This window comes from Tupaia chinensis, unplaced genomic scaffold (genome assembly GCF_000334495.1).
Source record: "Tupaia chinensis unplaced genomic scaffold, TupChi_1.0 Scaffold139757_1, whole genome shotgun sequence".
Classification (NCBI taxonomy): domain Eukaryota; kingdom Metazoa; phylum Chordata; class Mammalia; order Scandentia; family Tupaiidae; genus Tupaia; species Tupaia belangeri.
In genome coordinates, this window is record NW_006199637.1 from 1,624,096 (window position 1) to 1,645,864 (window position 21,769).

The following is a 21,769-nucleotide window of genomic DNA, read 5'->3' on the forward strand; positions in this document are numbered from 1 at the left end:
CTCTTATAAGTAGTCAATTATTAGACTAGTAACCACAGACTTCTTTTTTATGTAGGTGTATAAATGTTAATACACATATGATTGTTTTATTAAAAAGGGGGTAGCACAAAACTGCCCTGTTTTACTTATAAGTAAGTTTTACTCTCTGACGAAACATATCTACTTCCTTCTTTTAACAGTGGCATAGTGTTACATCAGACATACATCGCATAATCGTTTGAACCAATCCTCTTTTTTTAAAGAGGTTTTTACTATAGGGTGCATGCACTGGCCAGACAGACAGACAGAGACAGAGAGACAGAAAACGAGAAATCACCCCCCCAGGGGTGATTTCACGCGGTGTGAGTTTAAGCCACCGGGTCCAGGACTTGAACCGTGGCCAACTACATGAGAGTCCAGCGACATAGCCATTATGCTAACTGCTGGTCCCTAAACCAATCCTCTTTGATAGATGTATAGGTTCCTTTTGTTTTTTTGTTACTAACAAGGCTGCATGAACATCACTATGTATCATCTTTGCATGCCTGTGAATTTCTATAGGGTAGGTTTAAGAAAAAAGTAGCTGCATCAGCAATCTTTAAAAAAAAAATTAGAACTTTTATAGGAATGGCTCTACTGTGTCATTCCATACTATGACGTGCTCTAACCTGTGCTCAGGTGCTAAGAGTGCAGATTTAGGGACCACACTAGATGATTAATGGTGGCTCAATTTTATGTTTTTTTAATATGTAATTGGTGTGGATTGTTTTTATATTTTTAAAGTTTTATTTATATATTTATTCTATGAGTGAGAGAGACACACACAGGGAGCGCCTCTAACAGGGCCTTGACTCTGGAATCTACCCCAGCCTAAGGCAGCCCTGGATCATAGGCACTCATGTGTCCAACATATTCAAAGAAGTTTCCAGACACAAACCTGGACCCTTCCCATATGAGTCAGCCTTCCAGAGCACTGCTCCATCTGTCCTCTTAATTTACTGCTTTGAGGGAAATAGGAAACAATACATTGTTCTGGAAACCTAAAAAGAAAGTGGGTATGTTAGAAAGCTAGGCAATGTAGGCCATTATGTGTGCTGCCATCTCTAAGACCTTCCAGAATGGGGAAAGCAGAGAGAGGAACTGTTGCCAGGCTGCAAACAACAGAGGAGGACAGAAGGAATGGGTGGACAGGCAAGGGTGTCAGACCATGTGCTAAGGACAATATAATAACAGTAATAATCCTATACATTTCTGCAACATTTTACACAAGGATTTTTTTAATCCACTTTCTAATTTAAGCTGTATAATAACCCTGCACAAAAATCTCAGCATCCAAATATATACTATAGAATTTCTGTAGGTGGATTCTAAAATAACAAAAATACAGTAATGTTAGCCAATACTGGGAAAACCCTACTGATTGAACCAAAATGTTAACTAAGACCAAAGAAGGTGCAGAAATATATATACCAGATAACCTGACCAGGCCAGAGTAGTGGGCAGTTTCCATTAGGCACATGCAGATTGGCATCTGCCCAGGAATGTGGAATGGATCAGTGCCCAGTTAGTTATGTGAGAACCACTTGGAGAACCCCCAGGGATTTTTTAATGAGTTTTGCCATAGGATGTGTGCATTGCCCTGAGAGAGGCAGAGAGAAAGTCCCTCCCAGTGGGATATGAAAGGTTATCAGAGATTCTGATTCAGGGGGCTTGAGGCAGAGCCCAGAAATCGTATGTTTCAACCAGCTTGTCTAGTGATGGTGATATGCAACCATGTTTGTAAACTACCATTCTAGAAGAGTTTCTGAGACCTGCAGGTAGAGGGACTCTCCTGCTTAACCATATGAGTCAGTAAGCCAAAGCTGAGGAAAGACCAACCAATCTAGTTGAGTACTCTGTTGGATATGTGTGTTTGACAAAGAAGGTGCTTCCTATGAATGTAATTTCTAAAGACTTTAAATATATACATCTGCATGAATCTGCATGAATCTGCCTATCAAAGGCTAGTCTAAAATACTGTACTTTGGGATGAAAGAAATGTATGTATTGCTATATACAGCATCCTGGTCTTTAGAGAGAACTAAGCTCTGAAAAGCCAGAGGACCCCGAAGAGCCACTCAGCTTAATCACATGCCGGTGCACAACCTTAGATGTCTGACATATCTCTGAGCCTCATTTTCCTCCTCTGAATGCACTTCTGACACGGTAATGACTGTGACATTCTTCTGTCCCTGTTTCTGCTATTCCTATTCTTTCTCTTGTAGCCTCAGTCTAAGGTAGCCCTCTCCTGATCTCTCCTCCTTTCTCTACTTTTCTATGGTTCCAGAGTTCTCATAAAAGTCAAGAATATAAGCTTTTGTGTACATGTGCATTTGCATGATTAATTGTGATGTATTTGGGAGACATACATAGGTATATAAAACATGCATACATGGGGACCAACAGTTGGCTTGATGGCTATGTCGCTGGACTCCCATGTAGTTGACCACGGTTCAAGTCCCTGACCTGGTGGCTTAAACTCATACCAGGCGCGTGTGCGTGCGTGCCCAAGATCCTGAGAGGAAAATGGAGGAGAAGAGATTGTGACTTGGCCATCCCCCCCAGGGAGCGATTTCTCGCTTTCTGTCTCTCTGTCTCTCTGTCTCTCTCTTTCTGGTAAGACATGCACCCTATGGCAAAACTTCTCCAAAAAAAAAAAGATGCATACATGAACTTTCTCCTGTTTTGCCTAGCAATAAAATTTTGAACACTTTATTATTTTTTGAACTCTTCATTTCGCTTCTGTTGTCTCTTCTTTTTTCTTCCCTAGAAAATGGATCTATGAGCTAGCTTTGCAGCTAAGCATTTAAAATAATCCACAAAAATGTTCACCAGCCTGTTCACATTCATACATCATTCTGCCATGCCACAACATTTCGCTTTCCTTTAATGTTCCTGTTGCAATTGCCCTAACTCTATAAACATGTTGATCATCCGTATTGCTGCTTGACCTTGCAGCTGAAATGTTGTAAAGTAAAAAGTAGAGAAAATGGAAATGAGAAGGAATTGATCTGAGGCTATCATGAAGATTGACATCTCGGACTTTTCCATATCTGAAACCAAGTGGCTATTAATCTGATAAGCACACAAATGATTGCACTTGGGGTTTCCCTATTGACTGAAGATGCGTCGTGTTAACAATGATGACCCCTGAATCCCTTCGTATTCCTTCATAGTGAAAACGTTGTTCAACCCAGCGCCTGCCATGGCTGACCTGGATCCCCGGTTCTACACCCTCTCAGATGTGTTCTGCTGCAATGAAAGTGAGGTAAGGATGAACTGTTTGGTCATTCTATGAGAAACCGAAAGACTTTCATACAAGGAGGTAAACCAAAGAGGAGAGACTAAACTAACCACATCAATTTGATCACACGAATTCTTAGGCACAGGGAAAGCATATTTTCAGTTTGTTGGGATATGAAGAAAAGGAAATTAGTAAGTGCTAGGAGCAAAAAAGACTCTCTGAGTCCCATAATCTGGTATTTATCTAACCTCAGTTCATTCTAGTCTACTCCCAGGTCAGCCCCATGACCTAGTGGTTAAGGGAACAGATCCTACATGGTCAGCTCCACAGTTTAAGTCCCAGCCCCGGCAGCTTGAGAAATACATGTATGTGTGTTTCCAGAATCTCAACAGCGTGGAGAAATGGATGAGAAGAGACTGCAGTGTGACAATACCCCACGGGGAGGTGCCTTCTGTCTCTGCCTATCTCTCTAGCCAATGCACACCCTATGGCAAAATTCTTAAAAATATTTTTTGCACCAAAATAAACTCATACTTGAATTCTATTTTATCTAAAGTTCAACTGAGCTGTCTATATTTTGTCTAGCAACCCTGATTAGTATACGATTCCTGAGCATCTGCTACCTTCTAGTGCAAAGGCCCTGGACAGCACTGGTGGACACACATAGATTCTTCATTGACGCATGGAGGGGATCTTGAAGACTGCTCCATTAGAGGAGAAACCTCTCAGTCCAGCTGAGGGTCACACCTGCACAAAATGTCTGTCAGTGTATAGATGTATGGATATTGTACCACTCATTCTTAAATATTTGTAGAAAGAGTATTTCAGTATTTCTCTTTTTTACAGATCAGACAGCATTAAACCATATTCTCTCCCATCACTGGGACACAGGACTTGGGCTACGACATGCAGAGAGAGGAAGTAATTAATCACCTGTAATAGTTAACTTTCCAATTGGTTTGAAGGGTGAATGAAGGTTTCTAGGATTTCTTGACCTGCTTTCTTGATAATTTCATTTCTCAGAACATAGAGGAAACCAGAAAGAAGACTGGTACAAGGAAACTGATTTTAACAAACCACAATAGGTTATGAAATATTTTTGAGTAACCACCATGGCCAGGCATTGTACTAGGAAAAAGGAATTGTGGGAAGTAGTGACCATTTCACAATAAGAAGTAAGATTACCCTCAACTGCCAAAATACCTTAGTTTTTTTATTATATATTTAAAGGAAATTCTATATAGTCCTCAACCACTCATCATAGCTTAACTTACGTATTCAATTGTTCTGCCTTCATTAAATCGCAAGTCCCATGAGAACAGTGATGTCTGTCTTCTTTACTGTTATATCCCCAATGGCTATTCTTGTGTATGTGTTATCTTTCTTGTCGTTTTTGTTTTTTATTTTATGTTTATTTGTTCGACCAGAGGCACATATAGCACACAAGAGAGAAAGGGAGAAGTACCCCTCCCTCTTTTTGGGCATCCCCACAATGGGGCATGGTCAGGCCATACTCTTTGCCACCAGTTCTCTTTCTCATCATAATTCTGGGCACATACATACATGCCCAGTATGTATTTCTTTTTCCCTCCCTCCCTCCCTCCCTTCCTCCCTTCCTTCCTTCCTGCCTTTCTTTTTATTTTTTTAAAGTTTTGCTATAGCATAAATGCCAGAGAGAAACAAAGAGAGAGAGGGAAAGTGAGAAATTAACCCCCTGGGGAATGGTCCTGCTGCAATCCCTTCTCCTCCATTCTCTTCTTGGGATTTTGGAAACACACACACATGAGCCTGGCATGTTTTTCAAGCCACTGGGTCTGGGACTCAACTGCTCACTCAGCTATATAGGATCCAGCTACCTTAACCACCATGCAAATGGCTGTTCCCCACCCCCCAGTGTGTTGTTCAAGCTGCTAGGGCCTGGACACCAACCTTCTTGGCCATGTGGGGTCCGGCCTCCTTTGTGTGACACTTAACTGCTATGCCACAGGGTGGGCCATAGTTATCTCTTGCTGCATATTGAATTACCCCAACATTTAGTGGCTTACAACAATGATAATTATTTATTGTCACTTCCAGTTTTTGTGCATCAGGAAATCAGGACACAGCCTGGGTTATTTCTGCTCCACAAAGCCTGGGGCCTTAGCTAGAAGACTCAAAAGACTGAGCATTCCAATTTGTCACTGGTATCCTGGGAGTTGATACTGGCTGTTGCTTAGGGGCATAATGAGGCTATTGGCCAAAATTCCCTTTTTAGCCCTTTTTTCTTTTCCTTTTTTTGCCAGTGGGCATGTGTGCTTGCCAGACAGAGACAGATAGAATGAGAGTTAGAGAAAGCACCCCTCCCATGGGGCCTGGTCATGCCACAATCTTTTCTCTTCCACTTCTCCATCCTGCCAGGATTTGGGACATGCATGCACACGTGCCTGGTGTGTTCTCAAGTGGCCATTGGGGCCAGGATTCCAACTGCTTGATTAGCCATGTAGGATCCAGCTTCCCTAACTACCAAGCCACGGGCCCAGCCCTTGGTCAAAACTCTTACACATGGTATCTCCTTGTGGCCTGGGCTTCCTTATGGTACGGTAACTGGGTTCCAAGATCCAGCAGCCTGAGAAAGAGAGCACCAGGCATAGAAGCCAGGTTGGCATTTATGACTTAGCTTCAGAAGTCACACACAATCATTTCTGTCCCATTCATGGTCAAAGCAGGAATGTCCACCCTGATACTCCACCTCTCAATAGGAGATTGTCATTGTCACAGTGTAGAAATAGAAGTAAGATATGGCATGTATTAATACTGTTCCCTTTGGAAAATAATATCTGCTACGCTGGACACAGACTTGATACCTAGTAAGTTCTTATGTAATTAATAAAGGAAATTGATCTCAAAAACTTAATCTTAAAAGTTTAATGGAAGGCGAACTTGTGGCATGGTGGTTAAGGTGGTTGGATCCCACATGGCTGGCCTTGTGGTTTGAATCCTGGACCTGGCGGTTTGAGAAACACACTAGGCACATGTGTGTGCATGCTCAGAATCCTAAAAGGAAAGAGAAATGGAGAAGACACAGTGGCATGACCATGCCCCACAGGGGTGCTTTCTTGCTTTCCTTTTCTCTGTCACTGTCACTCTCCAAAGAGCACATGCAGTCTCTAGCAAATTATTTTAAAAAAATTAAAATGCTTAATGGAAGCTTGGCATAGTGGTGCACACCACTAATCTCAGCTACTCAGGAAGCTAAGGCAGGAGGATCATGAGTCTGAGGCCAGCCTCATCAACATAACAAGACACTGTCTCAATAAAGAGAAAATAAAAGAAAAAGAATAGAAAGGAAAGGAAAACATCAAAAGTGTAACATTCTTATGAATTAATTCTAATCATGATAACACTGTAAATTCATGCTTAGGATACTTCTGCTCAACAGGAAGCATTGCTATGTAAATAGAAAAAGAGACAACAAAAATATTTACAAGCTCAAAAACAAGATAAATAATCCCACATATCATAAATAGAGCCGCCTCTCTGAGCATTGTCCTGGACATGCAGAACACGAGCCCCAGAGGCCAGCAGAGGCAGTAGGAAGTTCAATTCCTGTGGGTAATGGGTACCAAAGTGTGCTACTCATGGGAGGCTGGAGCAGTGCCCACTGCCACAGACTTGCTGGGCCTTGGCTCCCCTGATAACCATAAAAGGTGGAAGAAGCTACTTCTGCCTGAGGCTACAGTATAGTCAAGGCTCCCAACCTGAGGAGATAGGAAGATGAAGACACTGCCTGACCAGGAGGGATACGAAGCCCACCAGTGACTGAGTGCCCAGGCTGGTTATAGCCCCTCTAAGAGCAGAGCAGCAGTTCCTCCTCACGCTGCTTTAGAGAACCTTGGAGGCCTAGTGGATACAACTGTAAAAGCACTAGAAAGGCAGGGATAAGCCAAGGGGGGGTCTGCAAATGAAAAAATGAATGCTGTGCACCCTACCTGACAGATCCACAAACTAAAGAAGACTGTGCCCAAGATAAAATTCAAATAATGAAATGATGCAAAAATTACTTTAAAATAAACATGATTAAGACTAACATTCATGGGGGGCCAGCAGTTAGCGTAATGGCTGTGTCGCTGGACTCCCATGTAGCCGACCGCAGTACAAGTCCCAGACCCAGTGACTTAAACTCACACTGGGAGCATGTGCGTGCGTGCCCAAGGTCCCGAGAGAATAGAGGAGAAGAGACTGTGGTGTGGCCATCCCCCTGGGAGGTGATCTCTCGTTTTCTATCTCTCTGTCTCTCTTTCTGGCGAGTACATGCACCCTATAGCAAAAACCTCTCCAAAAAACCCCCCCAAAATCAACCAAGTACATGTGTGCCTGAAATCCCAAGAAGAGAATGGAGAAGAGACTATGGCGTGATCATCCCGGGTGGTGTGGGGGGGTGATTTCTCGCTTTCTGTCTCTCTGTCTGTCTGTCTCTCTCTCTCTCTCTCTCTCTCTCTCTGGCAAGTGTACATGCCCTGTAGCAAAAATTTCTCTAGGGAAAAAAAACATGCTGGGCACATATGCTTGTGTGGTCAAAATCCTGGCAGGGTGGAGAAGTGGAGAAGGGACTGTGATGTGAGTGTACCTGTTGGGATTCCTTTCTCTCTCTCTCTCTCTCTCTCTCTCTCTCTCTCAATCTCTCTCTCTCTCTGTTGCATACACATGTCCTCTGGCAATGGTCTTTTCCTTACCTTTCTTTCATAGAATTTTCTTTATTGTGAAAATTATTGCACAGAAAAGCTAAGAGTACTACAATAAACAGCCTCCATGGAAACAGTTAACATTTTGCTCTGTTTGCCTCTTCTCCTTTATGTGTGTTTACTTTTTATTTTGTTGAAAAGTAACTGGAAAGCAAGTATTTATTGCTGTCGAGGGTAGGTTGCAGACACGATACCTCACCTCTAAGTACTTCAGTGTGCTTCTCCTGAGAGGAACCACACTGCCATTATCACACTAAAGAAGAGAGTCAGTAATTCCATGCTGTCGTCTAATTCCAGTCCACATCCAAATTTCCACAGCAGTCCCAAGAATGTCTTATATAGCTAGTTTTTCTTGTCATTATTGTTGTTTTGCTTTATTTTCCTGCACCAGTTTCCCCATTGCATTGGTCATTGCAATAAAGAAGGGAGAAAAACAAATCTAATCTGGAAGCGGATCCAGGTTACTTATTTTCATACCTGTTTCTCTTCACTTCTGCGTGTTCCAGGCTGAGATTTTAACTGGCCTCGCTGTCAGCAGTCCTGCAAATGCAGAGAAGGCCGCATTAGTGCTCCAGGAAAGGGGCTGCCAGGCCGTCATCATCACCTTAGGGGCAGAAGGATGCGTGATGCTGTCCCAGACAGAACCTGTCCCAAAACACATTCCTACAGAGAAAGTCAAAGCTGTGGATACCACGGTAGGTTGTAAACTATAAGTCTCATTTTGGCCCTTGGAAATATTTAGCAACTAATTTACTACATCTGAACTTTTGGATAAGGAGATAAAAGGCCTAGGAGGTGATAAGGTAGAAGACAATAGCCAGGCAGGAGAACTTGTCTTAATCCTTTTGTAACCCACTGTGGGGCTTTATACAAATTACTTAACCTTTCTGAGCCTCAGCTTCCTCATCCATAAAATCAGAATGTCAGTAAAATTATACCTGTATTACTATATTCATTCAGTCCATAAATATGCGTTTATTGAATACCCTGTTATGTGTCAGTTTTAAGTGCTAGGACTATGGAGATGAACAAGGCAAAGTGTCTAGCTCATAGGGTTTAGATTCTGGGCAGCAAACAAAGAGTTGTGTCTTATAAGCTTCTCATATTGAATGAGTAACAAAAAGTGCTGGGTAACAAAGATCATGCTTTTCGCCAGCAAATAATTACAGTTAACATTTACCGGTATATATTTATTTACTCTTTGCAACAACTATGTGAAGCAGACACTGTTATTTATATTTTTTCAGATGAAGAAACTTGCTTAGGGTCATATTGCCAGTAAGTAACAGAGCTGGGGGTTCCAAACGACCTGTGGACCACACCGACATATTTTGTGTAGGTCACTGCATTAAGGACAAGAGTGTGACGTGGACAAGTCATGACTAGAGAACTGGAATGAAATGGAAACAAGTTATGACAAAAGGTTTATGGTTTCCCTAACTAGAGAAGTAAAAAGTGTTTATTGTTAGATTTAAGAAGAACTTGGGGCCAGCAGGTGACTTGGCGGTTAAGGGCATTGGACTCCCACACGGCCGATGGTGGATCAAGTGGACAGATCAGAGGGACCTGGAGGCTTGCTTTCTCACTTTTTCTCACTTTCCTTCTCTCTCTCTCTCTCTCTGTCCCTCTCTGGTCAAATTTAAATAAATAAATAAATAAAGTTAAATGAAAATGAAGAACTGACTAGAAAAGTAAGTAAATTTCAGAGACAAGAAGAGTTGAGAAAGAATAAAAATTGTAGTATTTTTATCAGAAACTAATACATCATTAATGATTTAAATACATTTTAGGGTTTTTTTTTTTATGCTGAAAAACAACTTTAAAATGTGGGTTATTTATAAAAAAAAAAATGTAAATAGCCTGGGGTCTGGGAACCAGCAGTTAGTGTAATGGCTATGTCACTGGACTCCCACGCAGTCGACCGCGGTTCGTGTCCCAGACCCAGTGGCTTAAAACTCACGCCGGGCGCGTGTGCGTGCATGCCCAAGATCCCGAGAGGAGAATGGAGGAGAAGGGATTGCAGCGTGACCATCCCCCCTGGGGGGTGATTTCTCACTTTCTGTCTCTATGTCTCTCTCTGTCTGGTGAGCGCACGTGCCCCATAGCGAAAATCTCTCAAAAAAAAAAAATAGCCTGGGGTCTGATGGAAATATGGATACAAATATACTTTTAAAAAAATACAAGTGCAAGGATGTGAGGGCAATCTGGCCATGACATCTGTCACCCATTGATCCCCAGGGTTGATCTGGCTGATCTGGCTGGCTAGGCGGGTGTTCCCGTCCTCCCTGACCGCTCCATGTGCATCACTTCCAAAGCTGTGTGCTCGGTTGAAGAGGACAATCATTCCCAATAGAGGAGGACCATTCTTCGGTCAAGGGTATACGAGTAGCTGCGCTCCCCTGCTAGAACCTCCAAACAAGCTCTCAAGGTCCATTGTAGGAGAACGTAGGCTGGCTAAGACTGGAGAGGGACTGCAGAGTCAAGGGCCCCATGGGCCATACCTGTCTCTCTCTCTTGCTCTCATTCTCTCAGAATAAATAAATAAACTTACAAAAATAATAAAGCAGTACCTCTGCCCCTACTTCAGTGTCTGGGTTAGTCACCACTCCTTTTGTTTCTAAGAACAAGAAGCAAAATTCAAATAGGCTTATATAAGCAGTTTATGTGTTGCACATAATTGGAAAGTCAAATTTGAATATACACCAGAACTCAGAGGCTAAACCATGTCAGCATGACTTGTTCACTCACTCTCTCCCTGTCGGCTCTGCTATCCTTGCTGCAGGGGCCTCTGAGCTCTAGCAGGTCCTCCCTGGCAGCTCCCTTGCCCACTCTGTGCCCTATATTGTTTCCCTGTCCCTAATGTCAAATAAAAATCAGAGAACCAAAAAAATCAGAGGATGGAGAAGTGGATGCTGAATAAACAAAAAACAACTCATGCCTACACAGGACAGTCATGTAGAAGTTCACTGCTGGGCATGGGACTAAATTAGGAAGAAACTAGCATTGGACATGTTCAAATTCAAATTCATAGCAATGACCCTCCATGTAATTTCATGTCGAAGGGCTGGATATCATGGATCCTGACTAGAGGAAGTAATCTCTAAGTTTCCTCCCAACTCTAGAGCCTTTGGTTCTATGGCTAGATATTTTCATTCATTCATAGAACAATTGCTAATTGAGTTCTGATTACTTGTCAAAAGAAAAAGAAAAAGCTGTGGCCAGCAGATGGTGTCGTGGCTAAGGCACTAGACTCCCACATGACTGACTGCAGTTCGTGTCCTGGACCCAGTGGCTTGAAACTCACACCGGACATGTGTACATGCAGGACCAGAAGATGAGAATGGAGAAGAAGGGATTGCAACATGGCCATTCCCCCTGGGGAGTGATTTCTCACTTCCCCCGTCTCTCTTTGTCACTCTCCAGCAAGCACACGCACCCTATGGCAAAAAACCTTAAAAAAAAAAAAAAAAGAGTAGAATATACAATGTGCTTGAATATGCCCAGAGATTTGTTGTTTTCTTGTATGATGTAAAGAATTAGTAAACAGTAGAATTAGTAAACAGTATGTAGAAAACTGAGGACATTAAAATAAATGTTTTTAAAGCTTGGCCCAGCCATTATAGTGTGGTAGTAATACAAGTGCCCTGCAAGGCTGGAAGCCATATGGTAACCACAGGTTCAGATACCTGGATCCAAAACATACTGTGCACATGTGTGGGTGCCCAGGATCCTCAGAAGCTAGAGGGCTGAGGAAGGCAGATAGAGGTATGATGAGATCCTATTGAAGGTGCTTATTTCTCCAACTTTCACACACACACGCACCTATATCATTTAAGAAAAAAAGTAATTGTTTTTCTCTAGGTCATCTGGAATCTAAGAAGCAAAAAGTATGACTAATCTTTGTATATCACATGGCTATAATTGAATAGTCATAGCAATAAAAATGCCAATTATTTATTTAAGAAAAAATGGAGATTATAATTATATTGTGAAGATGGAAGGTTAAAGTGAGTGCATATTTGTGTGTAAGTTGGGGGAAAATAAGAAAACTAAATGTTCTTCTTCCATAATTGGATGTCAAGCAATGATATCTAAAACTGCTTTAAAAAACAGTATTATAGGGGTTGGCCCTGTAGCACAGTGGTAAGCTCTGTGTTTTGGAAGCTAGATCCTACATGGCTGCCCTTAGTTTGAATCCTGACCCTGGCAGCTTGAAAAACATGCCAGGTGCATGTGTGCCCAAAATCTTGAAGGAAGGAGAGATGAAGGAAAAATGATTGCTGTGTGACCACACCCCATTTCTTTTTCTCTCTTTATCTCTGGCAAGCACATGTGCCTCTGAAAATTAAAGTAGTGATAAAAGCACATTACCAGAAATACTAGAAGAAACTACTAAAAGAACTTAAAGCAGGGACCAGCAGACAGCATAATGGTTACACTGCTGGACTCCTCCATAGTCAACCATGGTGGCTTAAAATTCATGCTAGGTGCATGTGCATGTGCCCCAAATCCAGAGAGGAGAATTGAGGAATAGGGATTGTGGTTTGGCCAGCCTCCGGGGGACAGAGGCGGGTGACTTCTCACTTTCTGTCTCACTGTCTCTCAGGTGAACACGCACACCCTACAGCAAAACATCTCTCTGAAAAGAAAAAAAAAAAAAAACTTAAAGCATTTGCCTCATGGAAATGGGAATGGAGATTGATGTGGCCTTTACGCTTAAAGACTTGTCCTTTTAAACTATGAATATAGATTGCTTTGATTTTAAAACAAAAAATAACATCATACAATGAGACCACTTCACCCCCGCTAGTATGACTGTAATAAAAAACAGATGGAACCACCAGATGGTGTAATGGTTATGTCGTTGAACTCCCATGTAGTTGACTACAGTTCATAGTCCTGGACCCAGTGGCTTAAAATTCATGCCGGATTGGACCAGCAGTTAACGTAATGACTATGTCGCTGGACTCTCATGTAGTCGACCACGGTTCAAGTCCCGGACCCAGTGGCTTAAACTCATGCCGGGCCCGTTTGCGTGCATGCCCAAGATCCCGAGAGGAGAATGGAGGAGAAGGGATTGCGGCGTGGCCATCCCCTCTGGGGGGTGATTTCTCCCTTTCTGTCTTTCTGTCTCTGTCTGTCTGGCGAGCGCATGCACCCTATAGCAAAAACCTCTCCAAAAAAGAAAAAACTTCATGCCCGGTGCGTGTATGTACATGCCAAAGATCCCAGGAGGAGAATGGAGAAGGGATTGTGGTGTGGCCATCCCCTCTGGGGAGGGTGATTTTTGCTTTCTGTCTCTGTCTCTTTTTATCTCTCCGTTAACACATGCACCCTATAGCAAAAATCTTTTTCTAAAAACAAACAGGTACAAGTATTGTCAAGGATGTGGAGAAATTGGAACCCTTTATAGATTGCTAGTAGGAATCTAAGATGGTACAGTTACTTTGGAAAAATATGGAGATACCTCAGAAAGTTACATACAGAGTTACCATATGACCCAGCAATTTCACTGCTAGATATATACCCAAGTGAAATGGAAACATGTGTCATGAAAAACTTGTACATGAATATTCATCACAGTATTATTTGTAACATCCAAAAATTGAAAATAATCCAGTGTTCGGCCAGCAGATGGTATGGTGGTTAGGGGCGCTGGACTCCCACATGGCCAACCACGGTTCTAGTCCTGGACATGGCGGCTTGCTTTCTTACTTTCTCTCTCACTCACTCACTCAATCTGTTCCTCTCTAGTCAAACTGAAATAAACAAAATAAAGTTAAATAAAATAATTTTAAAAATCCAGTGTTCATCAGCAGATTAGTGGGTAAACAAATTGTGGTGTATCCATACAATTAAAGGAATACTTATACATGTTACAACGTGGATACACCTCCAAAGCTTTATACTAAGTGAAAGAAGCCAAACACAAAAGGTCACATATTATGAGACCTCAAAAAGTTTGTAGAAAAATGGAATTAAAGTACAAGTTTATTTTGGTGCAAAAAAAAATTTGCAATCTATGCATAGTGTTTTCATAATACACATTTTCCACGAACCTTTGAAGACTCCTCATATGATTTCATTTATGTGAAATATACACAGTAAGTAAATTCATGAGCATAGACTACAGGTTGGTGGCTGCTAGGCATTTGGGGAAGGGGGAATGAGGAAAAACAGCTTAACAGGTAAAGAGTTTTACTTTGGGGTGATGGAAATGTTTTGAAATTAGAGGTGGTTTACAACATTTTAAGTATACTAAATGCCACTGAGTTATACACTTTAAAATAGTTACATTATTAAATAATATATTTCAAAGTTACATTATTAAATAATATATTTCAAAATATTTCATATTTTGCTAGGATATGGATGAATTTTGAAAAAATTATACTAAGTGGAAAAAGGCAGACATAAAAGGCCACATAAGTGTATCATTCCTTTTATATGAAATTACTAGACTAGGTAAACCTATGGTTGATGGTTTTCAGGGTGAGGTGGGGAGATGGGAATTGCTCATGGGTATGGGGCGAAAATGTTCTGGAATTAGTGGTGATGTCTGAGTAACCTTGTAGGCATAGTAAAAACCCACTAACATGTATTTTTTTTTTGGGGGGGAGCTTTTTGCTATAGGCGCGTGCACTCGCCAAAAAGACAGAGACAGAGAGAGAGACAGCAAGAAATCACCCCCCAGGGGGATGGCCACATCACAATCCCTTCTCCAGTCTCCTCTCAGGATCTTGGGCATGCCCAGCATGAGTTTAAGCTACCAAGTCTGGGACTCGAACCACAGTTGACTACATGGGAGTCCAGCGACATAGCCATGGGGGGTTATTTCTCCCTTTCTGTCTTTCTGTCTCTGTCTGTCTGGCGAGCGCACGCGCCCTATAGCAAAAACCTCTCCAAAAAAGAAAAAACTTCATGCCCGGTGCGTGTATGTACATGCCAAAGATCCCAGGAGGAGAATGGAGAAGGGATTGTGGTGTGGCCATCCCCTCTGGGGAGGGTGATTTTTGCTTTCTGTCTCTGTCTCTTTTTATCTCTCCGTTAACACATGCACCCTATAGCAAAAATCTTTTTCTAAAAACAAACAGGTACAAGTATTGTCAAGGATGTGGAGAAATTGGAACCCTTTATAGATTGCTAGTAGGAATCTAAGATGGTACAGTTACTTTGGAAAAATATGGAGATACCTCAGAAAGTTACATACAGAGTTACCATATGACCCAGCAATTTCACTGCTAGATATATACCCAAGTGAAATGGAAACATGTGTCATGAAAAACTTGTACATGAATATTCATCACAGTATTATTTGTAACATCCAAAAATTGAAAATAATCCAGTGTTCGGCCAGCAGATGGTATGGTGGTTAGGGGCGCTGGACTCCCACATGGCCAACCACGGTTCTAGTCCTGGACATGGCGGCTTGCTTTCTTACTTTCTCTCTCACTCACTCACTCAATCTGTTCCTCTCTAGTCAAACTGAAATAAACAAAATAAAGTTAAATAAAATAATTTTAAAAATCCAGTGTTCATCAGCAGATTAGTGGGTAAACAAATTGTGGTGTATCCATACAATTAAAGGAATACTTATACATGTTACAACGTGGATACACCTCCAAAGCTTTATACTAAGTGAAAGAAGCCAAACACAAAAGGTCACATATTATGAGACCTCAAAAAGTTTGTAGAAAAATGGAATTAAAGTACAAGTTTATTTTGGTGCAAAAAAAAATTTGCAATCTATGCATAGTGTTTTCATAATACACATTTTCCACGAACCTTTGAAGACTCCTCATATGATTTCATTTATGTGAAATATACACAGTAAGTAAATTCATGAGCATAGACTACAGGTTGGTGGCTGCTAGGCATTTGGGGAAGGGGGAATGAGGAAAAACAGCTTAACAGGTAAAGAGTTTTACTTTGGGGTGATGGAAATGTTTTGAAATTAGAGGTGGTTTACAACATTTTAAGTATACTAAATGCCACTGAGTTATACACTTTAAAATAGTTACATTATTAAATAATATATTTCAAAGTTACATTATTAAATAATATATTTCAAAATATTTCATATTTTGCTAGGATATGGATGAATTTTGAAAAAATTATACTAAGTGGAAAAAGGCAGACATAAAAGGCCACATAAGTGTATCATTCCTTTTATATGAAATTACTAGACTAGGTAAACCTATGGTTGATGGTTTTCAGGGTGAGGTGGGGAGATGGGAATTGCTCATGGGTATGGGGCGAAAATGTTCTGGAATTAGTGGTGATGTCTGAGTAACCTTGTAGGCATAGTAAAAACCCACTAACATGTATTTTTTTTTTGGGGGGGAGCTTTTTGCTATAGGCGCGTGCACTCGCCAAAAAGACAGAGACAGAGAGAGAGACAGCAAGAAATCACCCCCCAGGGGGATGGCCACATCACAATCCCTTCTCCAGTCTCCTCTCAGGATCTTGGGCATGCCCAGCATGAGTTTAAGCTACCAAGTCTGGGACTCGAACCACAGTTGACTACATGGGAGTCCAGCGACATAGCCATTATGCCAGTGCTGGTCCCTAAAGTGTATATTTTTAAAGAGTTAATTATATCTCAATTTAGTAAAAAAAGGAGGGGAAGACAAACACCACCACTACCAACCACAAAGCACTCTCCAGGGGCTTCACTACTGAATGGATATTCTTGTGATAGAGAATTGTCCACTGAGTTGCTCTCCTGACTCTTCTGAATGGGCTCTCAGCATGCCCCCAGTGGGATGGAGGTAACACTGACAGGAAACCAGGTAGTTATCTTCTGGAGATGGATTCCCTCATCTCTGTACATGTTTTTGTCCTCTTTGAGCCCCATCCAAGGCTCTCATTTTTTTAAAAATTCTTGCCTGCTCTGCACACAATTGGTCAGCCTCCTCCTAAGTCTAATAAAGAGAAGGTAATTCACATGGTGAGGCGAGGAATCCCAGGGAGGCCTTTTCTTCCGAACAAATGGGCTCCTTCATTTTTCTGTCAGGAGGGTATTACTTGCTCTGAGTTAATTTGTAACCTTCTCTCTCTTTTTTCTTCCTCCTAATCCCTTATTAAGAAGTCAGGGATGGCACGGGTGGTAGAAATCTCTTTAGTTAGTTGGCATGCTGTCCACTTGAGACAGACAGCCTGCCCTAGGAGAAGCCATTTCCCATTCTACGTCAGTGCTTCTGCAGACTGCTATATTCAGTTTTGCCTCACTGTTAATAGTTGAATATATCATTTCTATTTATACATCTGTTTTTCCCGTTGTACTAGAGTGAGATAGTGGCAGTAGCTGCAGATGTCCCTCAGCTCAGTTTGGAAGACATGACAGATGTGTCTCTCTATTTCCCATTTCTATATGTCTAAATCTCAGCCTCAAAATGACAGGGCGCGCACGCCCTCCCTCTGTTCCTTCCAACCTGACGGTTAGGGGCTTTGCCTTCTTGTTTTAGGAACTGTCTTGAATACGCACTCCACGGTCAGAGCCACACACACTTAAGCATAATTGTATGGTTATCATGCTAGCATGATGATAATTAATATTCTAATGTTAGTTATCCCTGGACTATAAGTCTGTAAAACTCTCAATATGTAAATTACACCTTTTATTTTCACTGCCAGAGGGTGAGAGGGTGTGTGTGCTCTTCAGAGAGAGAGAGAGAGAGAGAACCCCAGTGGGGTGTGATCACACTGCAACCTCCCTTTCCTCACTTCTCCATTTTGTCAGGATTTGGGGTACACTCTCGCACATGCCCAGCATGTCTTTCAAGCCACCAGAGCCAGGATACAGGCCACTGTTAGACATGTAGTACTGGCTTCCAGGGCACAGCACTCAACCACTGTATTTTGTGGCCAACCTAAAAATCGCTTTTTTTAATATGAATGATTAAGTCCTAGAATCTGCAATAATGGTCTCATTTCAAGAATTCGGCTCATAGTCTAAATTTGTCTTCTCAAGAATCCCTCATAATTCAGGATGTGTAAGTAAATTGATAGTAAACAAATGCCAGGGACATAGGGGTTCATCTTCCCTGTTTATTCCCTTTTCTTTTTTTTTTTTTTCCCAAAGGTTTATCATACTTTTTAAAAAAATAATTATTTTATTTTGTTTTATTTTATTCAGTCTTTGAAAATGTAGCATCTCAGGGGCCAGTCATTATCCCCCTCTTGGTGTGATCTTTCTCCCATGCTATATCCTCTTCCCCTGCCCTCCAACTCCATGCTACTCTCACCTGTGGAAAACCAAACTAATATTAAAAATTTGATTGGAACCAATGATTTTAGGTAATCTTAATAAGTGTTTTCCAACTCAAACAGCCAGAGTTTCTGATTCCTGCTTAGCCATGAACCTGCTGGGAGGACCAAATACTCAACAGTGCTTACATGGCCACTGCCAGCGTGTCTCTGGGGATTCTCCTTCAACTGACTTTCCTAGCAGACCAATCTTTCTTCCTCTCATCTCCATTCTGATCAGCATATACTTTCTTTGCATTTTTTAATAACTTGGAGGGTTTTTGAGGGCTCTTCATGGCTCAGAAGCCATTTTTTTTCCTTGAAAAGAACTTTTGACCATTTTTGTCCAGAAACTCCTGTTCTAGTTACTGTGTTTGGGTGTCCCTCACTGTTGCTTGCCAATATCTGAGAAAATATTGGGAGAGTAACATACTTTAGGTAAAGAAGGATAAGATTCTTGAGTGCCGAAGAGGTAACTACAACATGATAAGGATAACAATTTTTTATCCAATTGTTTAGATGAAACTGTTGTTTCCTTAAAATTTTGACCTTTGGAGACTTTCTCTGTTGATACTGACACTACTCAAAGTTCTTCTTTTATAAGTGCCTTGAGAGCCATTATCATCACCTTTACCCCACTAATCACTTTATTATTGTTTTCCTACTGATGAAATTAATATGTGTTTCATGTTCAAGGGGAAAAAGAGAGCAGACAACACAGAAAGGTATAAAGAGGAAAGTCATTGGCTGAACATGGTTTGCATCCCAGCCCAGAGGCTTGAAATACACAATGTGTGTGTGTGTGTGTGTGTGTGTGTGTGTGTGTGTACATGCACACATGCACACATGGGCCCCAAATCTTGTCAGGGTGGAGAAATGGAACAAAAAAGATTGTGACGTGATCATACCCCATTGAGGGGTGATTTCTGTTTCCCTCTCGCTGACAAATGCACATACTCTCTAACAATTAAACAAAAAAAGTCAAGTATTCATGATCTTACCATTTAGAAATAACCACCATTAGAGTTTTGGTGTAAACCCTTAGAGATGTTTTCCTATGCACATTCATACACTCGAATATCGACTTACAGCAAATTTGAATATTTGCAACATCAGAGGATTAATACATGCAATTATAAAAGTTTCTACAACTCAGAAAAAAAAATCAGATATTTCTCTAGAATAATGTAAATAGACAATTCACCTATGCTATAATGACACACATGATTGAATGCAAAAAAAATTAATTAAAAAAAAATAAATACAGACTCATTTCATGGAGAATTGAGACCATGCTCAACCTGAATAAAATTTAAGAATATACAAATTAAAATAATAATGATAATCCCATCTTAGTGGTGCAGGCAATAGCATACTGAACTACTGTACCAAAAGTCACATGGCCTTGGGTCCTGAGTCGACTGGAAAACGCACTGGATGCCCATGTACCCTAGATCCTGAAGAGCTAGAGCTGGGGAGAGAATGGCAGCATGACAAGGCCCTGGCAGGGGTGCCTCTTGCTTGCTGTGGATGCACATGTACTTTCTCTCATGAATAAAAATAAACTTACAACAAAATAGCAGTGAGATCCCATTTATCGTCCATACAGGTGGCAAAAATGAAGGATTCATAATGTCAAGTTTCTAATAGATCCAAAAAGACATACTCTCACGTAGCTGTATGGTATATTTGTACAATGTAAATTCATACATTTTCAGTGGACAGTTTCATAGTTAGAGTTTTTAAAATATACTTTCCTTTGACCTCATGTATGTCCTTGGAGAAGCTTATCCCACAGAAATACTCACATATACAAATATTTGTACTAGAATGTTTATTTCAGCTTTGTTTGTAATAACCAAAACCTGGTAAGATGGGTCTACATAATCATCAGTAGTAGAAGGCCAAGTAATAGTGTATTTCTATTTACTTAAAAGTCATTCTCTAACTCTCTATAAGCAAATGCATTTTTTTTTTTTTGGAGAGATTTTCACTGTAGGGCGCGTGTGCTCGCCAGACAGACAGAGAGAGACAGAGAGATAGAAAGCGAGAAATCACCCCCCAGGGGGGATGGTCACGCCGTAATCCCTTCTCCTCCATTCTCCTCTCGGGATCTTGGGCACGCACGCACACGCGCCCGGCGTGAGTTTTAAGCCACCGGGTCCGGGACACGAACCACGGTCGACTACGTGGGAGTCCAGCGACATAGCCATTACACTAACTGCTGGTTCCCGCAAATGCACATTTTTAAATCTGGGGAAAAAAACCTCACCAAGTTGTTGTGATCATTACTCATGGGAAGGGGAATAGGATGGGGGAGGGATGTCATAAAGGGAGACTTCTACATCCTACTCCATATTTTTCTAAATTGCTTGAGTTTTTCCATAGATCTATATTTTTTATGAATCAGTTTGCAATTTTAAGTAAATATGACTTTGGGACATAGTGAAACCCTGTTTGGAGCCAGATCTAGCAAATAAGATAGGGATCCATACCATTTCGTCAAGTGTTCACTGGGCTACATCCTCACAATGAAGCCTGTGGTTGTTCACAGTTCACTCTTGGTCTTACAAAGAACCTCGCAAGAATTCCCTGTATCTCTCTATAACTGAGTAGCCCCTTGTCTTAAGATAGCTTTTTTAAAAAATTATAATTTCTGGTTTACATACAATTTTTTTTTTTACCTTGAATAGACAGACTCAATGCCCCAAAAAAATAGATTTACATTATCTTCATATTCAAGGCACTTAAATCTCCTTAAGTCAGGATATTTCACTACACTTTGACAATTTTTTCCCCTTCATCTTTCCAAAGAAGCTGTTTCCCTCAAAAATATGTTATTTTATACAGTTCCCTTTGGAAATATCAGAATAAATGTCAAAGCTTCACTGTTTCTGTTTGTCATTCAAATGTATGGCAGATCTTCAGAGAAACTTTCTTCATATTCTAGTTTTCTTTCTGAAGGAATCTACTTAAATGAGGGGTTTTGACAAAGTTTATGGAAAATATATACTATGAAAAAACCATGCATGGGTTTCAAAATACTTTAGCACCAAAGTAAACTCATACTTTAATTCCACTTCCCACAAACTTTTTGAGTCCCTCATTTATCTAATTTAACTCATCAGCCTTCCTTTTGACGATCATATCTTGAATGATCTGAATTTGACTTTTGCCACTTCTTTGTTCTTTGTTTAATAGACAACCTAGAGGAGTTGTAAAAGGGACCAGCAGATAGCATAGCAGTTACATCATTGGACTCTCACATGGCCAACCATTGTCCGAGTCCTGAATCCAGTGCCTTGAAAATCACACCAGGGACATGTGTATGTGTACCTAAGATCCTGGGAAGAGAGCGGAGAAGGGATTGTGGGGTGATTTCTCATTTTCACTCTTACTGTGTCTGTCTGTCTCTCTCTCTCAGGTGAGCACATGCACCCTAAGGCAAAAACATCTAAAAAAAAAAAACAAAACAAAAAAAAAGGACCAGGCAATAATAGGTGATACCTCATGCTTAGATCCTTAATAGTCCATTCAT

At 41.0% G+C, this 21,769-nt stretch overlaps 1 protein-coding gene across 5 annotated transcripts in view; it reads left to right on the forward strand.

Moving 5' to 3' along the window:
- Nucleotides 1–21,769, forward strand: part of RBKS (ribokinase) — a 103,562-nt gene that overhangs the window by 50,115 nt on the left and 31,678 nt on the right. For 2 of the 5 annotated variants that reach the window (XM_014593128.2, XM_006162130.3), the window contains exons 6-7: nt 3,195–3,286; nt 8,490–8,678. In XM_014593128.2, coding sequence (XP_014448614.1) covers nt 3,195–3,286; nt 8,490–8,678 — 281 coding nt within the window. Of the gene's footprint in view, nt 1–3,194; nt 3,287–8,489; nt 8,679–9,230; nt 9,581–10,221; nt 10,428–21,769 lie in introns of those variants that run through there. The other 3 variants (XM_006162132.3, XM_006162131.3, XM_006162133.3) reach the window with 3 other exon arrangements.